General features: G+C 42.7%; 1 protein-coding gene across 3 annotated transcripts; it reads right to left on the bottom strand.

The window, feature by feature from the left end:
- Positions 1–1,904: 1,904 nt before the first annotated feature.
- zc2hc1a (zinc finger, C2HC-type containing 1A) lies at positions 1,905–19,469 on the bottom strand. 3 transcript variants are annotated; one of them, XM_075452631.1, is made up of 10 exons: positions 19,397–19,469; positions 12,172–12,245; positions 11,062–11,178; positions 10,630–10,656; positions 9,372–9,513; positions 9,012–9,154; positions 5,284–5,389; positions 5,033–5,108; positions 3,487–3,591; positions 1,905–3,122 (listed from the first exon to the last, which is right to left on the bottom strand). In XM_075452631.1, the coding sequence occupies exons 1-10, from the start codon at positions 19,452–19,454 to the stop codon at positions 2,987–2,989; spliced, it is 984 nt and encodes a 327-aa protein (XP_075308746.1). In that variant the 5' UTR covers positions 19,455–19,469; the 3' UTR covers positions 1,905–2,986. The 3 variants fall into 3 exon arrangements, with proteins under 3 accessions (XP_075308746.1, XP_075308748.1, XP_075308747.1); XM_075452633.1 differs by lacking the exon at positions 19,397–19,469 and adding an exon at positions 12,916–13,317; XM_075452632.1 differs by lacking the exon at positions 10,630–10,656.
- Between the last annotated feature and the right edge of the window lie 303 nt (positions 19,470–19,772).

Raw genomic sequence — 19,772 nt, 5'->3', positions numbered from 1 at the left:
GATCAAAGAAAGGTAATGTGGTTTGGTCAATCAGCATTAAATATTAAATATGGTCCTCTTTGACTAGAGTCGAGGTTTTGAGAAACCCGCCGTTGATTCACTCTTGACAGACTGTGACAATGGTAGAAGACGAGAAAGCGTCAATGACGTGCAAGTTGCTAAGAGGCCCTGCATAATTGATCCTTTTACTGATTCCTTTTAATGCATGTTACCAGTTTGACTCAACACTAATTTGCTCACATCGATGTCTATTCACTAGACTAAAGAATCCAGCGGGAGGCGGCAGAACACGTGGACAGCAACAAGACGAAGGAGGACTGAGCAGAGAAAGAGCAGGAGGGAGATTAAAAAACTTTGCAAAGCTAAGGCAATCCTGTCTCCCATGACCGGGTGCTACGAGAAGCTGAACTCAAGCAACGCATGAAAAAAAAAAAAAACAGACCTTCCATGGAATATGCAAGAAGCTTCCACTCCTCTTACGCTTTCCTGTAAAGTACCTGTATATCTCTACTGCAGCTGTTTTGGGTGTCGTGTGACTACTGCCTCTTCAGATAAGTTTCCAAGCTATACTGAAACAAGCTATGAAGCCTAAAGACATGTAAAACTTCCAAGTCTGTCCAATGTACTGGACTTTTGAACTCTGTGCAGCACAAACCCCCTTTTGGACAATATGTAGGGTTCATGATAATGTGTTTTTTTTTTTTTAAAGAAAAAAAAGACACTATTTCAGAATATGTACAGCTAAAAATTCTATTTCTGAAAAATTAGATGGTAAAGATTATGCTATGACATTTACTTGCACTAAGCAATGACTGCTAAAGCAGGAAATATTAAGGTGCTAAAATACAGTTTTGCTTTCACTTCGTGTAAGATTGACTTGACAAGCCACTGATTTATTTTTGTTATCTCAGTTAATCTGAAGTCAGTTATTTCAGGCTGCGTGTCAAGTCGTCGGTGTTCTCTTCTGTGACATTGCGTTGATTAATCATCGAGTGTGACTGATATATTGAAAACACATTCTGCCATCGATGGCTGAGTTCAGCTCAAAGGCTACATTGCATGTCTGGGAAACATTTAAGAAGCTTTTCCCAACACGTTCAGTCAGTGCTGCGATTAGTGGTACTTCATTTAATGAAACAGCAGCAAGAACGTACTAATGCATAGAAGTAAGAACTCACAACTGCCACGCATTGTTTGTGCACAAGAAACACAAAAACTGTGCACATGCAGCCTTTGCTCCTCATACCAGTTGCTACTTTTAGTGCTGCACTTATTCTCTCTTCCTGTCAGGTGACATGTTATCTAGTTAATTTGTGTCTATAAAAATCTATATGTTCTCGACCAGATTAAGCAAGTAGCATTGTATAAGACATGTATAGCTATATATTTATATCTAAAACAAATCAAAGTCTTTTGGGTTCCTTTGTACTTCTTACTCTAAATGACCTACAATTTAAGAGAACTACACTGCCTGTACGTCTTCAACAAACACACAAATGGATAGGTTGTCCCCAGAGAAGTTTATTGATGGTGCATATATATATATATATATATATATGTATCATTAAGTGCACGACTATATGCTGATTAACAACTCAACTTTTCAGTCTATTTAAATATTTATTGACATGTCACATAACAGTTTATTTCATTCTTAAAATAACTCAAATCAAATCATGATAAAATGACTACCATGTACCTCAGGGGAGGACAGTCCATCTTGGTATCCCACATCAGGCAGAGATCGAGCATGGCTATACAGATGGGTAGTGTTGCTTTTGATCCCACAAACGTTAATGCATTGAATACTGACTCCGTAGAAATACTGGCAAGAAAAGCCAATTGTAGCACATCCGTATGTGGTTTGGTGTCGTAACAATCACAATAAAAAACACAGCAGAGCATGAAAGAAAAGGTGCAGTCCTTGTTTATTCAGTAAAAACGAAATGGAATTAGAAAATAAATAGCTAATTTAACTAAATAAAACAAGAGTGAAAGAAAGGGATTGAGCAAATGCTACATTGGTCTATAATGGTATTATTATGAGAAATGTTGCCTGCAAAGGAGCACAAACCTTGAACAGCCAATTCATTGAGGGATCAGTCCCTTTCAAGACAAGGTGGTCACATGAAAATTCCAAACGCATCTATTTTCCTTAGGAAAGCACATTGCTTTCTTCAGTAGTCAATTATATTGCACTTCGATGGCTCTGTAGCAAATGGTTGCAAATAGGATGAGAGGATGCTTTTCCTATAAAAGGTTGACAGGGATGGAAATACGTGGGCAATCACATCCATCTCTAACGAGTAACACTCCATCTCCTTTCTTCCAATCGTACAGCACGCTTCTTAGTACGTATCCATACATACTTGTCTGTCCTCTACCCTCTTTTAAAGTTGCACCAGTGGCTTTTAAATGCTGATGGTGAGTCTTTTCTAGAAGCCGAACTTATTATTGACACTTCATCACCGTCCATGCCCCCCGTTTAAAATGCACTTTGTTTTCTTTTCTTACGAACTCTTAATTCCTCCATGGCCTCCGGTTTCATGGCAGTAATCTTTGTTTGTATAGGCCACTAATGTTAGGAGCATCAATGTTGTGAACACATCCAGCGCTGAGGAACAAAGTAATGATTTGCATGGGTTGCTCCTGTATCAGCCACTACGTCCCAAACAAAACAAACTGTTTAACATAAAACCTGCTCGGCTCACCACTGAGCTTCATAAGCCTGGAAATCTCGATCCTTTACTGGAGGTTATGGCTATTAGGTCTGTGTTATGAAGAGACTGAGTTTGTTGCACACAATATTAAAGGATCATGTGCAAATTACTCACTGCCAGGAAACTAGATCCATGAATGAAAATAAAGACGGAAATTGACCCCCCCGCCCCCCTTTATAATCTTCGTCAGCTTTGGTGAAACTCTTTGACGCTAACCTAAGTAACAGTGCAGCCCTACTTTCCTCCACTTGATCCTCCGGCTTCCATTAGATGCACATCCTCCTGACCCCACACTCGCAGCAGAATTTTGCAGATTCTACGGGGTACTTGGTCCCACAGCCGTGACAGAACTTGCTCTTCATTCCACCGTTGCCAACCTCATTTCGGCCGTCCACGTCATTCCTGGGAATTCAACAAAGCAGGAAGTTAAGAAATGATGTCCACCGTGTTGTTGAATTCAACACACTCAAAGCATTTACGGTTATGAAATGAGTCGACAAAACAGTTGGCGCTGATAAATTATACTAAAAATAAGTAGCTTTAAATCCTAATGGTTAATACAATAGGATCGATGTTTTGCTTGAAGTCTGACGGAAAAAGAAAGTCTGAGACAGAAAACTAAGATCAAAACTGATTGAAGTAAAACTGTCGATTTGTGCGTCAAAATAGGTGGGAATTTTTGAAGAAGAAAAAAAGCAGTACAGAGGAGGTTAAGTTGCTCTTGGAGAACTTTCTGAGATGCTTGTGTGTTTGGGGGTTAATTCACCGAGATATATAGGTGTCAGCCTTCTTCGTGTTGAGTCCCATTCCAGACTGAGTGCTCCTAACGGAGCCATAGATAGAAGTCGAGGCTCGTGTCTTAGTTCCCACGCTGAGAGGGATCAGAGAAAAACAAGTGAGAAGAGTTCCAAACAAGCATGTGAGCTCACACCGACCTGTAGCGATCGTATTCATACTGACCGAGCACGCTTATCGGGCCATCAGTACAGTGATGTCAGCAGAAAGCATTAAACAAGTGGCTTTCGGCTACTAATTAAATAGACTGTACATTTTTAAAGTAGGAAGAGATTAGTTACATCTGTATGCTCCAAATATCAAGCTACAGTGCTGGATAAAAGTCTTGAGCCACTTGTTATTTCTTTAGATATTTCTGGGAAAATGGAAAATAAATAAATAAAAAAATGAAGCGATTAACTGAAATGTGCAAACACAAACGGAAATGCAGCACAATAAGGCAAAAACAGAGTTTATACAATACTGATAAGGTTGGAAGGTCTGAAAAATCTAAACCCTTTCAGAAAGCTTGCTGTAAGTCGCGGAACAGTGGAGGAATAGTTCTTCAGACTTCTTGAAGGAGTCACAGCTTTGCCATTTGTTCCATTCTCTGGGGCTCAATGTTGAGGCCTGGGCTCTGGGGAGGTAATTCTGGCTATATCGCTTCTGGCTGCCACTTATTAAGTCCATTCGGTTTTTGTGTAATTTGGACAGCACAGACTTTTCTCCCCGTTACGCTTCATTAAGAATGACTTCTCGCCAGCCGCCCATCCATGAGACTGATGACGCTTCAGGGGACAGACGATCAACTGAAGGACCAGGTGCATCTCTCAAGAACGTGACTCTCAGATGGAGTTAATCTGCTGTTTATAGTTTTTAGGTCTGCTCCTCTGCTTCTTCTAGTTTTTTTTTAAAGAACAGACTGCAGACCATGCCAAAATTTCTGCTAATAGCTCTTTAGGAATCACCATGTTGGTGCAAAAAATCCCCCAAAAACTATGTGATGCCTCCAAAACTGTGCTGTTTTTGGCATTTTTGTAGACGCAAACAACAAATAAAAAATTATGTGTCTTTTTAACAAGCTGAAAAGGACAAAGTGCATTAGGATACAATTCAAAATTCTTCACTTATTTGTCTGTTATGTGTTGATAACACACTGGTTCTTTCCTTTAGTTATGTGCCTTTTTTTAAGCTTGAAGGATTCATAGGTCAGTGTTAAGTGACCTAACAAACTCTGAAAATTAGGGAAAAAGCAGCCAGCGTCCACTGAAAAACACTGAAAGGCCTCAGTGTTTCAGCTGACTTCACTTTAAGCTCCACAACAATTATCTTTGATTCCGTCCACCTTCTGAACATCAAAATGAGAGACAGAACTAAAGTAGGTCAGGCAACAAGTTCACGTAAATGCAATTACTAATTCCACAAATGACTTCAAGCGCAGAAAAAAGCAAAATGGTAACAATAACGCTGTATCAGTATCCAAGGACAAGTCCCCTGTTAGATCGCTGATGTGGAAACCCATTTGTGCGTGCACTCACCCTGAAGGTGGGCTCGTTAGCCCGGAGGGATTACCCCTAATTGAACCTGCTGAGGAAACCTTACTTGAGGGAATACCTTCAGTGAGAGACCAGGTGAGAAAAATAAAACAATGAGTAATGCGGGTTAATATGCAAATTACTGTAAACTAAACTTAGACTCGTCTTTACTCTTAAAACATCTGTTACAAAATACATAATTGATCAAAGTGAACACACTGTAATGACTGATCGATACAGCCGTGCTGCCTCACCGGTGGATTGCGCAGGGCCTGATCTCTGGGGTAAACGAGAGGAGGCGGAGGGGATGGCGGACACAGCAGGAGAGCTGGCCTTCTTCACAGGAGCAGAAGCCTTGACCTGTGGACGGCGACAAAAGAGAGAAGAGAGCACAAAACATTTGCTATGGATGTTAGAGATGTGTAGTCTCTAACATCTAAAAAAAAAAAAAAAAAGGGAAACGATTTAGGGGAAAAGAACATAAAAAAAGAACATTGAAAATAATTCAACCAATTAACATAACCATAAACAAAGCATTCATGTTGAATACTTCAAAAATCCGTTGCAAGCCATGACTTTCTGAAGTCTGGAACCCACACACATAAGCCGCTTTCAGACTGTAGGAACCATTGGCAGTTCTAATAACCTTTTAATCCGCGGGGCCGTTTTCTCCCGTGTTCGGACATACAGGAACTCGGGGCCATCTCCCTTAGTTCTTATAACCATTTCAGCTCCTTCTCCGAGGTCGGGTCTTTTCATGGTTCTATAGAACGCATCTGACGGAGGTGTGTGGTGGTCGGTAGCTACGCCCCATGTCATGCTGTCACGGCTGAAATGTTTCCTCATACAACACGGAAACAACCGGCGCGTGTTTAATAAGTTAAACTTACACTGGTCTCCTTTGTCTGCAGTGCTCTGCTCTCCTTTCTTCCTTCATGAAATGAAAAAGTATCATCTCCTGACTCTCTGTGAGCTCTTCCAGCCTCGATATTAGACGCCTGATGTGATCGTCCATGATTAATACCACCATCATGCAGACCATGAACACGGTGGCCTCCTAGCTCTCCATATTAGCTTCTTTGTGGTGTTTTTTCTTCTCTCCTTACTTTTACCGGGTTTTGTTTTGTTTTGTTGTTGAATGTGGCGCTAAGCGGCTAACGTAACACGTCACTGACGCAGACGGCTGCGTGCGGCGCATCAGTCCCGACCTGGTCCCGACTCATGTGCGAATGCAGACTGAAACAGTTCCGCTGGGGAAGGACAGTTATCAGAACGAAATTCGAGTAGGACAGTTCTGATAACTGCGTTCTTAGAACGGCGCTGTCCGAAAGCGGCTACTAGAATGGTTTTCAACCTTAAAGGGGAACTCCGGGGCATTTGAAGCGCATTTCCATTGCTAGAGGTTGTCAAATACTGATAGTAGGACACAGAGAGGTGCAAATCTGCGCTCCCTGTGTGGAGATCGCACTGTTCGCACACCCTGTCATGCGAGGCTAATACGTGGTGGCTAAGGGGCAAGCGCTAACCCTTCCACGTAAAACAACAACTTGCACACTGCAGAAACGTCACACCACTTTATAAACCATCCGACAATAAAGTCACAAGCCTTACCATCAAAACCATATGCATGGTTCTCACATTACTGGCATGGGGACGTTACAAAACAACTTTGTAAACAGCATGTCACTCACCGGCTGGTTGTAGGCTCGCGCATGTGAAAGCCCAAAAGAGTCGATGGACGATAATCCCATATACAAAACAATTATCTTCTCTAGAAAAACTGCGTTCAAGTATTTAAAACATTACAACAATACGTGCCCAGTAATATTGTTTTACAGCACGATCTCCACACAGGGAGCGCAGATTTGCACCTCTCTGTGTCCTACTATCAGTATTTGACAACCTCTAGCAATGGAAATGCACTTCAAATGCCCCGGAGTTCCCCTTTAATGACAGTTTGCCAGGCCTCTTTGTTTCTCTTCCACCAGTGAATAGCTTGATCCGATGAGATCAGGTGACTGAGATAGCCACTACAAAGTAATCCACTTCGCTGTCTTCCAAAAGTCCTGCCACAGAATATCTATATACATGCCAGCATTCATCAGGCTGCATCAGCCTTCTGTCACACTACCAACAAAAAAGAATCCTCCACTGCTTCTGGAAGTAAGTTGTTTGTAGCTGTTCCATGCGATCTTTGTACTGTTTTCTTTCTTTCCTTGTCCAGATTCAGGACCATGGGACAAATGTGGGACACCAATAAACTGTGACATTGTAATCTTTTTTTATTGTACTACATCGACCTACATAAGCATTTGACAGCAGCTGTAACCACACAACTACATTATTATCACTGCTAAGTCAGACTAGGGTCAAAAATCTATTTTGCAAGAGCCCCCCCCCCCCCGGGCCAGGGCAGCTGCATCAGCAGAGTTACAACACACTACACTTACAAAAGCACGAGAACTTTTTAGAAGATTTACACATTTTTGTGACACTACCATCATTCCATAAAACTAAAAGCTCAAAGTCTGCTCCACCCTATACAACTGTGTGGCTGGAATGCTCCTGCAAACCGTTCCAACAGTGCCCCACATTGGCCAGTTTCCCTGAATGACTCACAGCTGTCAAATGACAGAGGTTACGGTTGGCCCCGTTCCTGAAAAGGTTATAGGAACTGCCAAAGGTTCCTACAGTGGGAATGCGCCTAATGATGACTATTCTGACAGTGTCCTTGGCAGCCAGTGATGGCTCTCACTCAGGTTGACGTGATCAGTTTCAAGTCTTAATGAGAAATAGTAGGAAATTATTCACTCAGGTTTGTATTGCCACTGTTAAGTATTAACCCTTTTGGCCTGAAGAATCCAGTGCAATGGGGGTTGAAAATATTTGCTGTTTACTGCATGTATTAATTTCCATAAAAAATTTAAAAAAAAAAAATTTAAAAAAAAATTTAAAAAAATCACCAGCAGCAACCATCCAAGGGGTAATTTTTTAATAATGTACTAAAGCTTTGCCCCAGACGGCCCAGGTTTCTTACATGCATTACATTACTGGTTGTACATGTGCTCGAGTGTATCTGTGTGACACAATTAAAACTGTGAAACTGCACACAGGTATCAACATGTGTTTTACACGGTGCTCAGGGAGAGAAAAAAAACCAAAAAAAACACCTCTTTCAGGTTCATAACCAATTTCCAAACATGGCACCGTGGGAAATCTTCGCTACATAATGAGTATTGGCGGAGGTTGTCTCATTACGGTGGAAAAGCAGACCGAAATGGTTGAGATCCTGTTGTTTTTAAAATCGGAAATCAAATCAACTCTGCAGTCATGCACGGAAGCTGTTGCTCGGTGAATAGTAAATGACTTATGAACAACACTTTTCATTTCTGAATGATAGGCCATGCCATAGAACTGAGATTTAAGTATGTAGGCAAGTGAACAACATCCTCGTTGCCCTTTGTCATACTGCCTATACACAGTGGCTGCTTAGCTGGTACTAAGTATTCAAAAGGTAAGTCACAGCAAACTTGAATTACCCCTTAAACAAAGCCTCATTAACATACCCCCGCCACATCAGTCGCACAAGTCTGTGGTGATTCTGCAAAGAAGAATGTTACGAAACTTGACGGACTTAGTGACAGTGCTCACCCCCAAAAAAAACACAGTGATGAATCAACAAAGTGTTCAGCCAGAGGCTTCTGCAGCTGTGCTGCAACACAGAATGGTGCAGGAGGTCATTCCTGCCAGCAGCAATAACCATATTGCATTGACAGCTTATGGGACATATTGGAACATCACAATGGCTCTTTGAAACCAAATACTTTTTTTTTTGTAAACCTCGACTGTGGCAGATCTTCTTACATCACACCACTAAATTTGCATCTGCAAGTTTAAAGATACTGAAAATGGGATACTTGTGCATGCTGCTTTTCCCGAAAAAAATTGTTCAAATGCCCGTCAGTGGTGTGCATGTGTGTACCTGTGTGCGAACTGGAGGCTTCTTGGCATCTCCTGGCTTGCTTTTGTGGGGCATGCGGGCAGCCTGCTCCTGGCAGAACTTCATGTGTCTGTCAGCTGCACTCTCGTTGAACCTCCGCTGACAATAAGGGCACTGGATATAATCTACAAAACAGATGGCGGGAAAATGGTACCAGACTTTTTTTTTTAGTAAATCAGCCATAGACCTCAAAAAAAAAACAGCTGTGCTGCTACCTGAATAAGTGACTCAGCTTCTGCAGCTGTATTTTCAGCACATATCCACATTCAAAACTGAGGAATTCATCCTTTTTCCCCTTTCACCTACTTTTTTCTGTTAACTAACGATATACAGGCTTTATACCTGGGTCATACGTAGGAGGAGGAGGTGGGGGTAATGGTCCCCCATCTTTCATGACCTGAGTGACAGTCTTGGCGGCCCGTATGGTGGCGATGAAGTCCTCATGTTTCTTGCGCCAGTTGGATGGCTTCTTTGGGGGTTCTGCCTGGCAGGACGACAACATCACCAAACAGACACTTGTTGACCATTTGTTTTTCATAGTTAACATTCCTGCAGTTCTATCTGCAACAATCTGTAAACATTAGTGACACAAAAGCCTGATTTATCTTGAAATGAATCGCAATAAGGATAAGACTCTCTTATCTCAACCCAGAAATTCCTACAATTGATTTTATTGACACAGAGCTCATGCTTCCTTGGTAAGGATAATAATAACTTTTAAAAAAAATCCCTCCTGACCGCCCGAGTCTTATCCGAAGCGAACGATAACTGGCTCAGAAGAAATAGTTCACCCAGCGCTATCTGAGCTGCAACTGTGGCAACATGATAGCTCCGCTGTCTTCCTACTTCCTCCTGAAGTTACAGTCGACGAGCTTATTACATAAGTTTGTCTGGCAAAGGCAGCTTATTCTGAGAAAAAAAAAACATTTCCCTTTTCCTATTTACAGTCCCTGCAGGTTTTAGAATGTATTAATTTCTCAAGGCTTTCCTTGAGGTTTGCCCTATTCATAACACAAAATGGTGAATACTGCTATTCCAGTTTGCTGCTGTAGGCTGAGGGTAAGACAGCAGATAGAACATATCGATGAATTCTTAGGCTGGCATCAGATCAACTGCCAGGCAACAGTCTCTGTCCCTCAGGAGTGACCCTGTGACCTTATTAGAGACTGCAGGACACAACAGTTAAGCCATTAACTCATCTGTGCATGGTGCTTTCAAGGCCAGTTATCTGAGAGTAATCTCTTTCTAGGGCAGATTCCCAGCAGTTGTACTAGTGCAGTCAGAAAGGAGTATTGTCAAGACAGGCATGTTTGAAAGAAAGAAGAAAATAAAAGAGATCAATCTCAATTTTGACAGTTCAAGAACAGCAGCAGGACAAGAAAAAGTCACAGCAGGGTTTTTTTCAGTTATATGAATAAGACAAGTATGAGTCGACACATGTCCAACAATTCAAGCAAATTATTCAATGCATGGAAAAAAAGTATTAACAAGGCAACGAACAGCGAGCAAATGCCCTCTGGGTCTCAACAGATTATCTGAGCTGCTACAAATCATGTACAAAAATAAGACAGAGATGAATGAAAAAGACAAATCAACTTACTTTCAAAGAGGCAGCTGAACTTTGTGACTGAAATACAATTGAAAGTGGTTTACATTTGAAAATAAACGGTCATAAAAGGTTACACTGCATGTCCCGCGTAGGGTGGAAAAGGGTTGTACGTGTACGCTTTGCCACAGCAAAGATCAGAAAGCTGAGCATGTTCTAACAGCCGATTCTCCTACAGAGATCTTATAGAAACTGTAATAAAATTTCACATTACCCAGGGTACGTGAGCCTATCAACATTAACATTTAATACTCAGACACTTAAATGGTATAAAAGAATACAATTACAAAAATGTTAGAGGAAAAGAAAAAAAAGCTCAGGAGGCTTTCTCACAGTTTAAAATCTCTTGTTGTTATTCATTAACCTGAGCAATCCTGGACGTTTTCGTGTTTCGATTTCCACTCTTCCACCTTGCTGAGGCCTTACCTTTGGTTTGATAGGCTTGAGTGTGGAGATATCTGTTCCTTCAGCTCTCTGTCTGCTCGAGTCAAAAACTTTCCTCCTTTTAGTTGCCGTCTTCTGGCAAATCTTGGCATGCTTCTCCTGATGGGAGGAGGAAAATACGATAAAAAAAAAACAAGAGTGGAACAAAACAAAGTCATTTCTGCAACATGAACAACACTAGGAGGCTGAATCTAACTGCTTAATGCCTTTAAATGTCTTCCAAATGCGCAGGAGATGGAAGCCTATATCGCCACAGGAACATCAAGCACTGAAGCACCATTTATCCGCTAATGAGGCTTTGTGCTTATTCGTAGATTTGCATTACAAAGTAGAGTATGCTCCGATAAAACACTGTGGTCATTGTAGTTTTGATGCATCAATAGTCCACATATGCATAGCTGCTATATTCAATTCAATTCATTTTTATTTATATAGCACCAAATACAACAAATGTCATCTCAAGGCACTTAGATAATAAAGTCCAATTCAAGCCAATTGGAATTCAATTAATTGTAATCATAATCATATTGTCAGTCATATGATCAGTTTCCTAACTAAGTAATAGTAAAAGCATAAAGAAGTGTTGTGAGTCACTTGGATGGGGTAGAAAGGCCCCCCTCAAACAAATCCACTACACAACAAATGGCATTACTGACATGGCAACCAACATTTGCCATCACATTTAAACTTGAAAACAACACAGAGTAGAGCTACAGCAGCTCCTACGCCTTGATATGAAATCTTGGGAATCTTCACAATCGGACATATTTGCTGAAACAAACAGCTTTACTTCTTTCTTTCTTTCGAACCGTTATACTCTTCACCAGGCAGCTCCTGTTGGCTGTTTGGATCCAAACAGCAGCTGATACCCTGTCAGCTGAGCTGTTCCTACTGGCAACCTGAGCACTTCTGAGCACATGATGGAAACCATCTTTTTTCTTTCTCCCCCCCAAGCCAAAAAAAGGTTAGTCACAAAGCTGGACTGAACTAAACCCTCGTTGTCGTCTCCGACATTTGCTTGCAGTTCAAAATCAGACTTCTATTTAACAGTTAGAAATGACAGAGGAGAGGATTTTTTTGTTTTTATGTTACCAGGACTTTGGGGAAGAACCATCTTTTACAGGCGTTACACTGTGACAGGTCATCAACGGGAGGCGCTTCACCATCTGCATGAATAACAGATTTTCTGTTAGGAGTGGAGTTGAACAGAAATGCACAAAATATGACCTTTAAATCACTAATGAAATGACCATGTGTAAGAAAGACGCCTGCTTTCATAATATCTATACTATAATATCTATATTTATTGGCAGTTTTGGGATTGTTGCTTGCAACCACTCTGAATTATTGCTGCTTTGACTGATTCTAACAATCATTCCTGAATGTTGCAAATGGAGACAGGAGCATACACAAGCTAATGGACAACTACAAGACGTTGTAGTTGGACAAATGCAAGACGTTGGAAGTACAGAGATAGTTGGCAAAAGACAATTTATCACCGACAACCCCCTGAGATACGTGATTTAATTCATTCATTTGAAGGTTCAAGGCTTAGCACTAATGCTAGCACGGGATAGCCGCTGAGGCTAGGAATCACACCCATCCAAGACAGTCGGAAGCTAGCTTCATCTCTGGCCCTTCCGTTACCTAGCATTACTTGGGCTAAATCCCAAACAAAAAAAGGGGGGAAAAAAAGAGGTCGCTTTCAAAAACTGGTGAGCTAAAGCAGTGACGAAACCCTGAGGTTTGGTGGATAAAAAAAATGGAGTGGCAACAAGCTCGACTTTGCAACAATATAGCTATGAAAACAAACAAGTGGGCCGCAATTTCGGTTACCTTCGAATTCTTCCATCATTAGGTTATCCCTCGTCTTATGCTGCTGCTGCTGCTGCTGCTGTTGTTGTTACGCGGCCGAACGAAACGAGAGCGTTCACCACGCCACACTTCCGGCTTCGCTGGAACGAACGTAACCGTCTCAAATTTGTGTCTTTACAATCAGTTCAACCAGAAAGCACTATGAAATATCGAATACACGACTAACTACAATTCGTGTGCACTCCTGTTTGCATTCTAAAAACCCTCGAATGTTGCCGAGACTTCTTTTTCTTTTTAATTTTGTTCACTCCTTTCTACCTATTGTTGAACCACGACGTTTGATTCGTGGACAGACTGGATTGATTACGCAGTGAAGCAGCTCGACGTGACTGATGATATTTGGCGTGTCCGATGCCGCTTAGTGTGTGTGTTTTATATCAATAGCTGTGGTTGTAAGGTTTGGGTTAATGCAGCGTGTACTTTGGAGAGCAGGTGGGGGGGGATTTATCTAAATATGGCCTTAAAGTATCACACCTATTTTTATTTAAGATGGATGTTGGCTGGTTGGAACACAAAATATGTGTCCTCCAATTAGGCACGGAAATCAGACAAATGTAGGCCCGCACAAGGCTGCAGTTTAAAAAAATGTGTTGTTTTTTTTTTCAATCTTTTTATTGCAAACAAGTCGTGGTACAGAAAATGGATAGTATAAACAGTAAGTATTATCAAAACAGAATTATACCATTACATACCTGTTATAACAGGAGGACAATAGTGGAATGAGGGAAAAAAAAAAAGAAAGTAAAGTGCAACATTCTAAAGGACATCCTCAAGGATTAAATACAGATAGCAATATGAGTTGCTCCATTAACACTTTAAGTTACCTAAAGTCCTTATTCACAGTCTTGTTTTATTTTTTAATTATATTTATCAAACCCTCCCCACCCCCCACCCCCCACCCACGGGTATGTTTGGGCCACAAATAATATTAATAACATATTAAGAATATAAGTTAAAGAAAACAGTCTGAGTAAGTCCAGTATTAAAGAAGAAGATAATAGACAGTGTTGTCCTGGTAAAGAGAAGGTTACAATAAAAGGGGAAAAGGAAATATAGTGGAGTGTTGTACGGCAGAAGACAAAGGGCCAGTGGAAGAGCAGTAACAGGATGGTCACATTCTCCTCTATATATTTTTTTCCGCTTCAAGCCTGCGACCCAGCGGCAGGATTGATAGGGAGTTTTTTAATAAGAGCTAATAGTGGGTCCCAGGTGGAACGGAAGGATTTCAGAGAACCTTTTAATGAGAATCTTAGCTTCTCCAGCTGGAGGCTCTGTAAGATGGACTGTATCCATTGATCACGTGTTGGTGGAGAAGCATGAATCCATTTGAGGAGAATAGAGCGTCTAGCTAGCAGAGTGGAGAAGGCAACGACACGGCGTAGAATGGTGGGCACGTCTCCAGGTGGAGGGAGACCGAACAGTGCAGTCATAGGATTGGGGTCTATCTTTATGTTATAGGCCTGTTCAATGGTTCCAAATATGTCAGACCAAAATTTGTCAAGCTTCGGGCAGGTCCAGAACATGTGCATGTGGTCAGCCGGGGACTGGTTGCATCTGTTACAAGCATCGCTCCGATCCGGGAATATTCTAGCCAACTTAGCGTTAGTAAAGTGAGCTCTGTGGAGAACCTTGCATTGGAGTAAGCCATGTCTAGCGCAGATGGAGGATGTATGAGCTAGGTTGAGCGCGTCAGTCCATTGGTCATCAGAAATTGTATTACCCAGATCACTCTCCCATAGCTCCTTAAGAGATAGCGTAGGATTTGGAATAAGGGAGCCAATCTGGCCATAAAGAACTGAAATAAGCCGTTTTTGGTTTGGGTCAAGAGTAACAATTTTATCGATTGGTGATTCGGGGGGGCGATTAGGAAAGTGGGGGAAAAGCTTTTGAATGAAGTGCCTGGTTTGAAAAAACCGGAAGAGATGGTTGTTGGGCAAGTTGAATTTAACTGACAAGAGTTCAAAGGAAGAAAAAACACCATCCACGTAAAGGTCGTTAATCGTCAAAAGACCACCGTTAGACCAAATGCGGAAGGCCGGGTCAGTAGACGATGGGGAGAATAGGTGGTTATTTGAAATAGGGGCATGAATTGAAGCTCTATGTAACCCGTGTTGTTTCCTGAATTGGATCCAAATATTTATGGAACTAGTAACAATTGGGTTATTTAATTTTTTATGGGTAGTTACCGGGAGTTGAGAGCAGATTATAGAGTGTAGAAAGGAGGAAGTTGACAATTCAATATGAACCCAGGGTGGGCAGGGGTCTGAAAGTTTACAGTTAGCCCAATAGAGGAGTTTGTTAATATTAGAAGCCCAGAAATAGTGGCGAAAGTTGGGGAGCGCCAGGCCTCCTTCTGGCTTAGGGAGTTGGAGACACGACCTTCTAATACGCGCCGGCTTATTGTTCCAGATGAACGCATTCAACTGCTTGTCGAGATCAAAGAAAAAAGACTTGTTGATGCACACTGGGAGATGTTGGAAAAGGTAAAGAAACTTTGGCAGGATGACCATCTTTATAAGGTTGACACGACCCGCAAGAGACAGGGGGAGGGAGGCCCACCTGGTCATGTCAGCTTTGCATTTGTCTATAAGTGGTTGAAAGTTTTTATTGAACAGGTCTTTAAAAGAGCTTGAAACAAACACCCCCAGGTACTTGAATCCCTCCAGAGCCCTTTTAAAAGGAAATATGGATTGGGGGAGTGCCTTTGCCATTTTATTAACCAGAAATACTTCGCTTTTTTGAATGTTTAGTTTGTAACCTGATATACGGCCAAATTGATCTAGAATTGACAGTATGGGGGGAAGAGAGAATAAGGGGTTCGAAATCATAAGGAGAAGGTCATCAGCGTATAGGGACAATTTATGAACCATGCCGTGACGTGTAATGCCTTCAAACCTATCTTGGCTTCTGAGCCAGATAGCGAGAGGTTCAATAGCAATATTGAACACCAGTGGCGATAGAGGACAGCCCTGGCGTGTACCACGTTGAAGAGAGAAAGGGGGAGATCGAATGCCATTGGTATGTCCCGAGGCAGAAGGAGAGGCATACAGGAGTTTAATCCAGGAAATAAAGTGGGAGTCAAAACCAAATTTGTCGAGAATAAAAAACAAGTAACCCCACTCAACCCTGTCAAAGGCCTTCTCTGCGTCAAGAGACACTATGACTTCGGGGGTGTTAGAGGAAGGAGAGTAAATAATATTGAGCAACCTCCTCGTGTTAAAAAAAGAATGTCTCCCCGCCATGAAGCCTGTTTGGGCGATCGAAACTATATCTGGCAGTACACGTTGGAGGCGGGTAGCCAGTATTTTGGACAATATCTTACAATCCACATTTAACAGTGAGATTGGTCTGTAACTGCTACAGGAAGTAGGATCTTTATCTTTCTTGAGGAGCAGTGAGATGGATGCAGTGGACAAAGTTTCCGGCAGTCTGCCTGTCTGGAGAGAGTCGTTGTACATTCTTGCCAGAATAGGGGCTAACTTAAAGACATATGCTTTATAAAATTCGACTGTATAACCATCGGGCCCAGGAGACTTCCCACTTTGCATAGATTTTATTGCATCTTGTATCTCCAGAGTGGAGATGGGGCCGCCCATATCACTAGCAGTGTTCTCGTTGATTTTGGGGTATGTTAAAAAGTTGAGAGGATTTGGGGTTGTGGCGGGGATCTGGGGGCATTCCGAGGTGTAGAGGTTGGTATAAAATTCTAAGAAAGACCTGTTAATATCAGCTGGGTTAGAAGAAAGGTTACCATTAGACAGTTTAATTTGGGGGATTGATCTGGACGTACTGGCGGCGCGAGCTTGTTGAGCTAAAAGTCTACCAGCCTTGTCACCCTGCTCAAAATAACGCTGCCTACACTGTTTCAGTTGTCTCTCAACAATGCCTGTCATTAGAAGGTCGTGTTCCGAGTGTAGCAGAAGGCGTTTTTTATAAAGACAAGGGGAGGGGGAGGAAGAGTATGTTTCATCGAGTAAACGAAGCTCCTCGCAAATTTCGGAAATCCTAGCCTTTTCATCTCTTCTCCTACGTGTAGTGTAAGAAATGACCTGTCCTCGCACTGTGGCCTTAAGAGCCTCCCAGAGAACACCGCTACTAACGTCAGGAGTGTCGTTAATTTCAATGTATGAGGAAATCTGAGTGGAAACAAAATCCTTGAATTCACTATCTGACAGCAGTGGGGAACTGAATTTCCATAATGGAAGGGGAGACCTACCAAGAGGGAAATTAATGTCAATTGAGGTGGGAGAGTGATCAGAGATGGTTATTGAGTGGTATTCGCACGAGTTGACTAGATGAATCAAGTTGTTATCGAGTAGGAAGAAGTCAATTCATGAATAAGTGTGGTGCCGGTGCGAGAAGAAGGAAAAGGCTCTACTTTGGGATAGGAAAAAGTCCACTTCTGTAAAGTTCCATTCATTCGGATAAAGTGCATGTAACCTGTGGCTGTTTAGCTAAATATTTAAACTGTCCGTGCTGTGTATGTATAAGTGAGCCCATCCAAAAAATTATTAAAAGGGAACACTCTCGCGCCTTGTGTGGCTGGTTTATAAATGGCTCTCATTACACTAGCCCCTTTCACACTGCGACCCGCTATCTTAGCGGGTCCAAATTGCACCTTCGACCCGCGTCGAGCAATGTGAACGCTTGGCGTGTCAGGGTGACCCGTGTCGCCTGAAGCCGAGTTCAGGGGGAGTTGCCTAGTGGCAGAGCGTCACACGAAACACAAAATGCTGGGCGTGTACAATGACGTAGGCACAAGCCATGCGTCGGAGGTAGGGTGAATACCTGTCTGCATCAAATTTTTCAAACAAACGATGGCGGGACACCTTGAGAACTCATTTTTGCAATGCAGTTCATGGAGATGTTACTTTACGGTGCGTCTTGCTGCGTGGGAAACCGCGCTCTCCCATCTTTCTCGCCAGCCCGAATTCCAGCAGAGGTCCATCTTTCACCGTCCCCGAAATGTGGCGGAAAATAACGTCCTCTGCTCGGGGGCTGAGGAGCTCGCGGACCTCCTTGTCTCACCAGTTGGCCATATTAAAAAATGTCTCCAACTTGATGTAGGCTAAAACAGAGTAAAACTTGTCCTCACCTGTCGCTGTTGTTCTGAATCAGCTGTCCATTCTGTCTTTTAAACTCCTCACGCCACGCCCACGTCCGACCCGCGTCGATTGTGTTCACATCAAACTCGGCTCGGCAAAAAGACTAGGGTCCGACGCGGGTCGAAAGGCGAGTCGAGTTGACGCGGCAGCCCGGGTCGGCAGTGTGAACACAACAGCGGACACGCTAAATTCGCGAATTAAACGCGGGTTATTCGGCAGTGTGAAAGGGGCTACTGTAACTCCCAAACAACGATGCAGGACCACCCTGCTCCCTTCCTGACTTTGCTCTCACACTTGCCAGAAGCAAACACTCGGAAGCGGACAATTTGCCAGACTAAAGCCTGGTTTAAGCCTGGTTTATAGTCGGTAACGCAAGACGCAAAGCAAGACGCAAGAAGAAACGCAAGCCCTTGCGCGGTTGCAAGCCCCCCATTGCGAGCTTGCGTGTGTCACCTCAATTTTCTAAACTTCACGCAAGAAAAGACGCAAGCCTACTACTTGAAAACGACATAAGGCTGAGTTATACTTCTTTTAACTGCCCTTGCGCTTGCGTCTTGCGCTTGTGTTAATGGCTCGAGACGTTTATACTTCATTTTGCTTTGTCGGCGCTTGCTTGTGCTGTGTGGCGATTCACCGCCAGGAGAGTAGGTGGAGTAGCGGGTTTTTTCAATGACAAGCCTACTATGATGAAAGCAAATTCACCGCCAGGACCTCTTCGAGTGGATTCATGCTTCTTCTTCTTGTAAATAGCCGGTATTTTGTCAGATTTTCAACACCTTGGGGGTCTAAACGACTACTTTCTCGCCTGAAAATGTTTCAAATGTTGCTAAAGTTATATATTTACAGAGTTTATAGCTTAAGGGAAATCAGCTTTTCAGGCTGGCTGATTTGGGCTCGGACAGGAGTGAAGTGCACTGTGTGTAAACGCTCTGCATACTGTCAGATCGATCAAGTAGTAGGCGGTTTCGACCACAGCCAGTGGCTTGCGCTTGCGTCTTGCGTGAAGTTTAAAAAATTGAGGTGACACACGCAAGCACGCAAGGGGGGGCTTGCAACCGCGCAAGGGCTTGCGTTGCGTCTTGCGTCTTGCGTTGCGTCTTGCGTTACCGACTATAAACCAGGCTATACTCATCGATCAGACAGCATGCAGAGCGTTTACACACAGTGCACTTCACTCCTGCCCGAGCCGAAATCAGCCAGCCTGAAAAGCTGATTTCCCTTAAGCTATAAACTCTGTAAATATATAACTTTAGCAACATTTGAAACATTTTCAGGCGAGAAAGTAGTCGTTTAGACCCCCAAGGTGTTGAAAATCTGACAAAATACCGGCTATTTACAAGAAGAAGAAGCATGAATCACTCGAAGAGGTCCTGGCGGTGAATTTCCTTTCATCATACTAGGCTTGTCATTGAAAAAACCCGCTACTCCACCTACTCTCCTGGCAGTGAATCGCCATGCAGCACACGCAAGCGCCGGCAAAGCTAAATGAAGTATAAACGTCTCGAGCCATTAACATACGCGCAAGAAGAAAGCGCAAGGGCAGTTAAAAGAAGTATAACTCAGCCTTTATAGTCGGTAACGCAAGACGCAAAGCAAGACGCAAGAAGAAACGCAAGCCCTTGCGCGGTTGCAAGCCCCCCATTGCGAGCTTGCGTGTGTCACCTCAATTTTCTAAACTTCACGCAAGAAAAGACGCAAGCCTACTACTTGAAA

This window comes from Odontesthes bonariensis, chromosome 20, assembly GCF_027942865.1.
Source record: "Odontesthes bonariensis isolate fOdoBon6 chromosome 20, fOdoBon6.hap1, whole genome shotgun sequence".
Classification (NCBI taxonomy): Eukaryota; Metazoa; Chordata; class Actinopteri; order Atheriniformes; family Atherinopsidae; genus Odontesthes; species Odontesthes bonariensis.
Note: the sequence above shows the minus strand (reverse complement) of the source record. Positions and strands in the feature narration are given on the sequence as shown.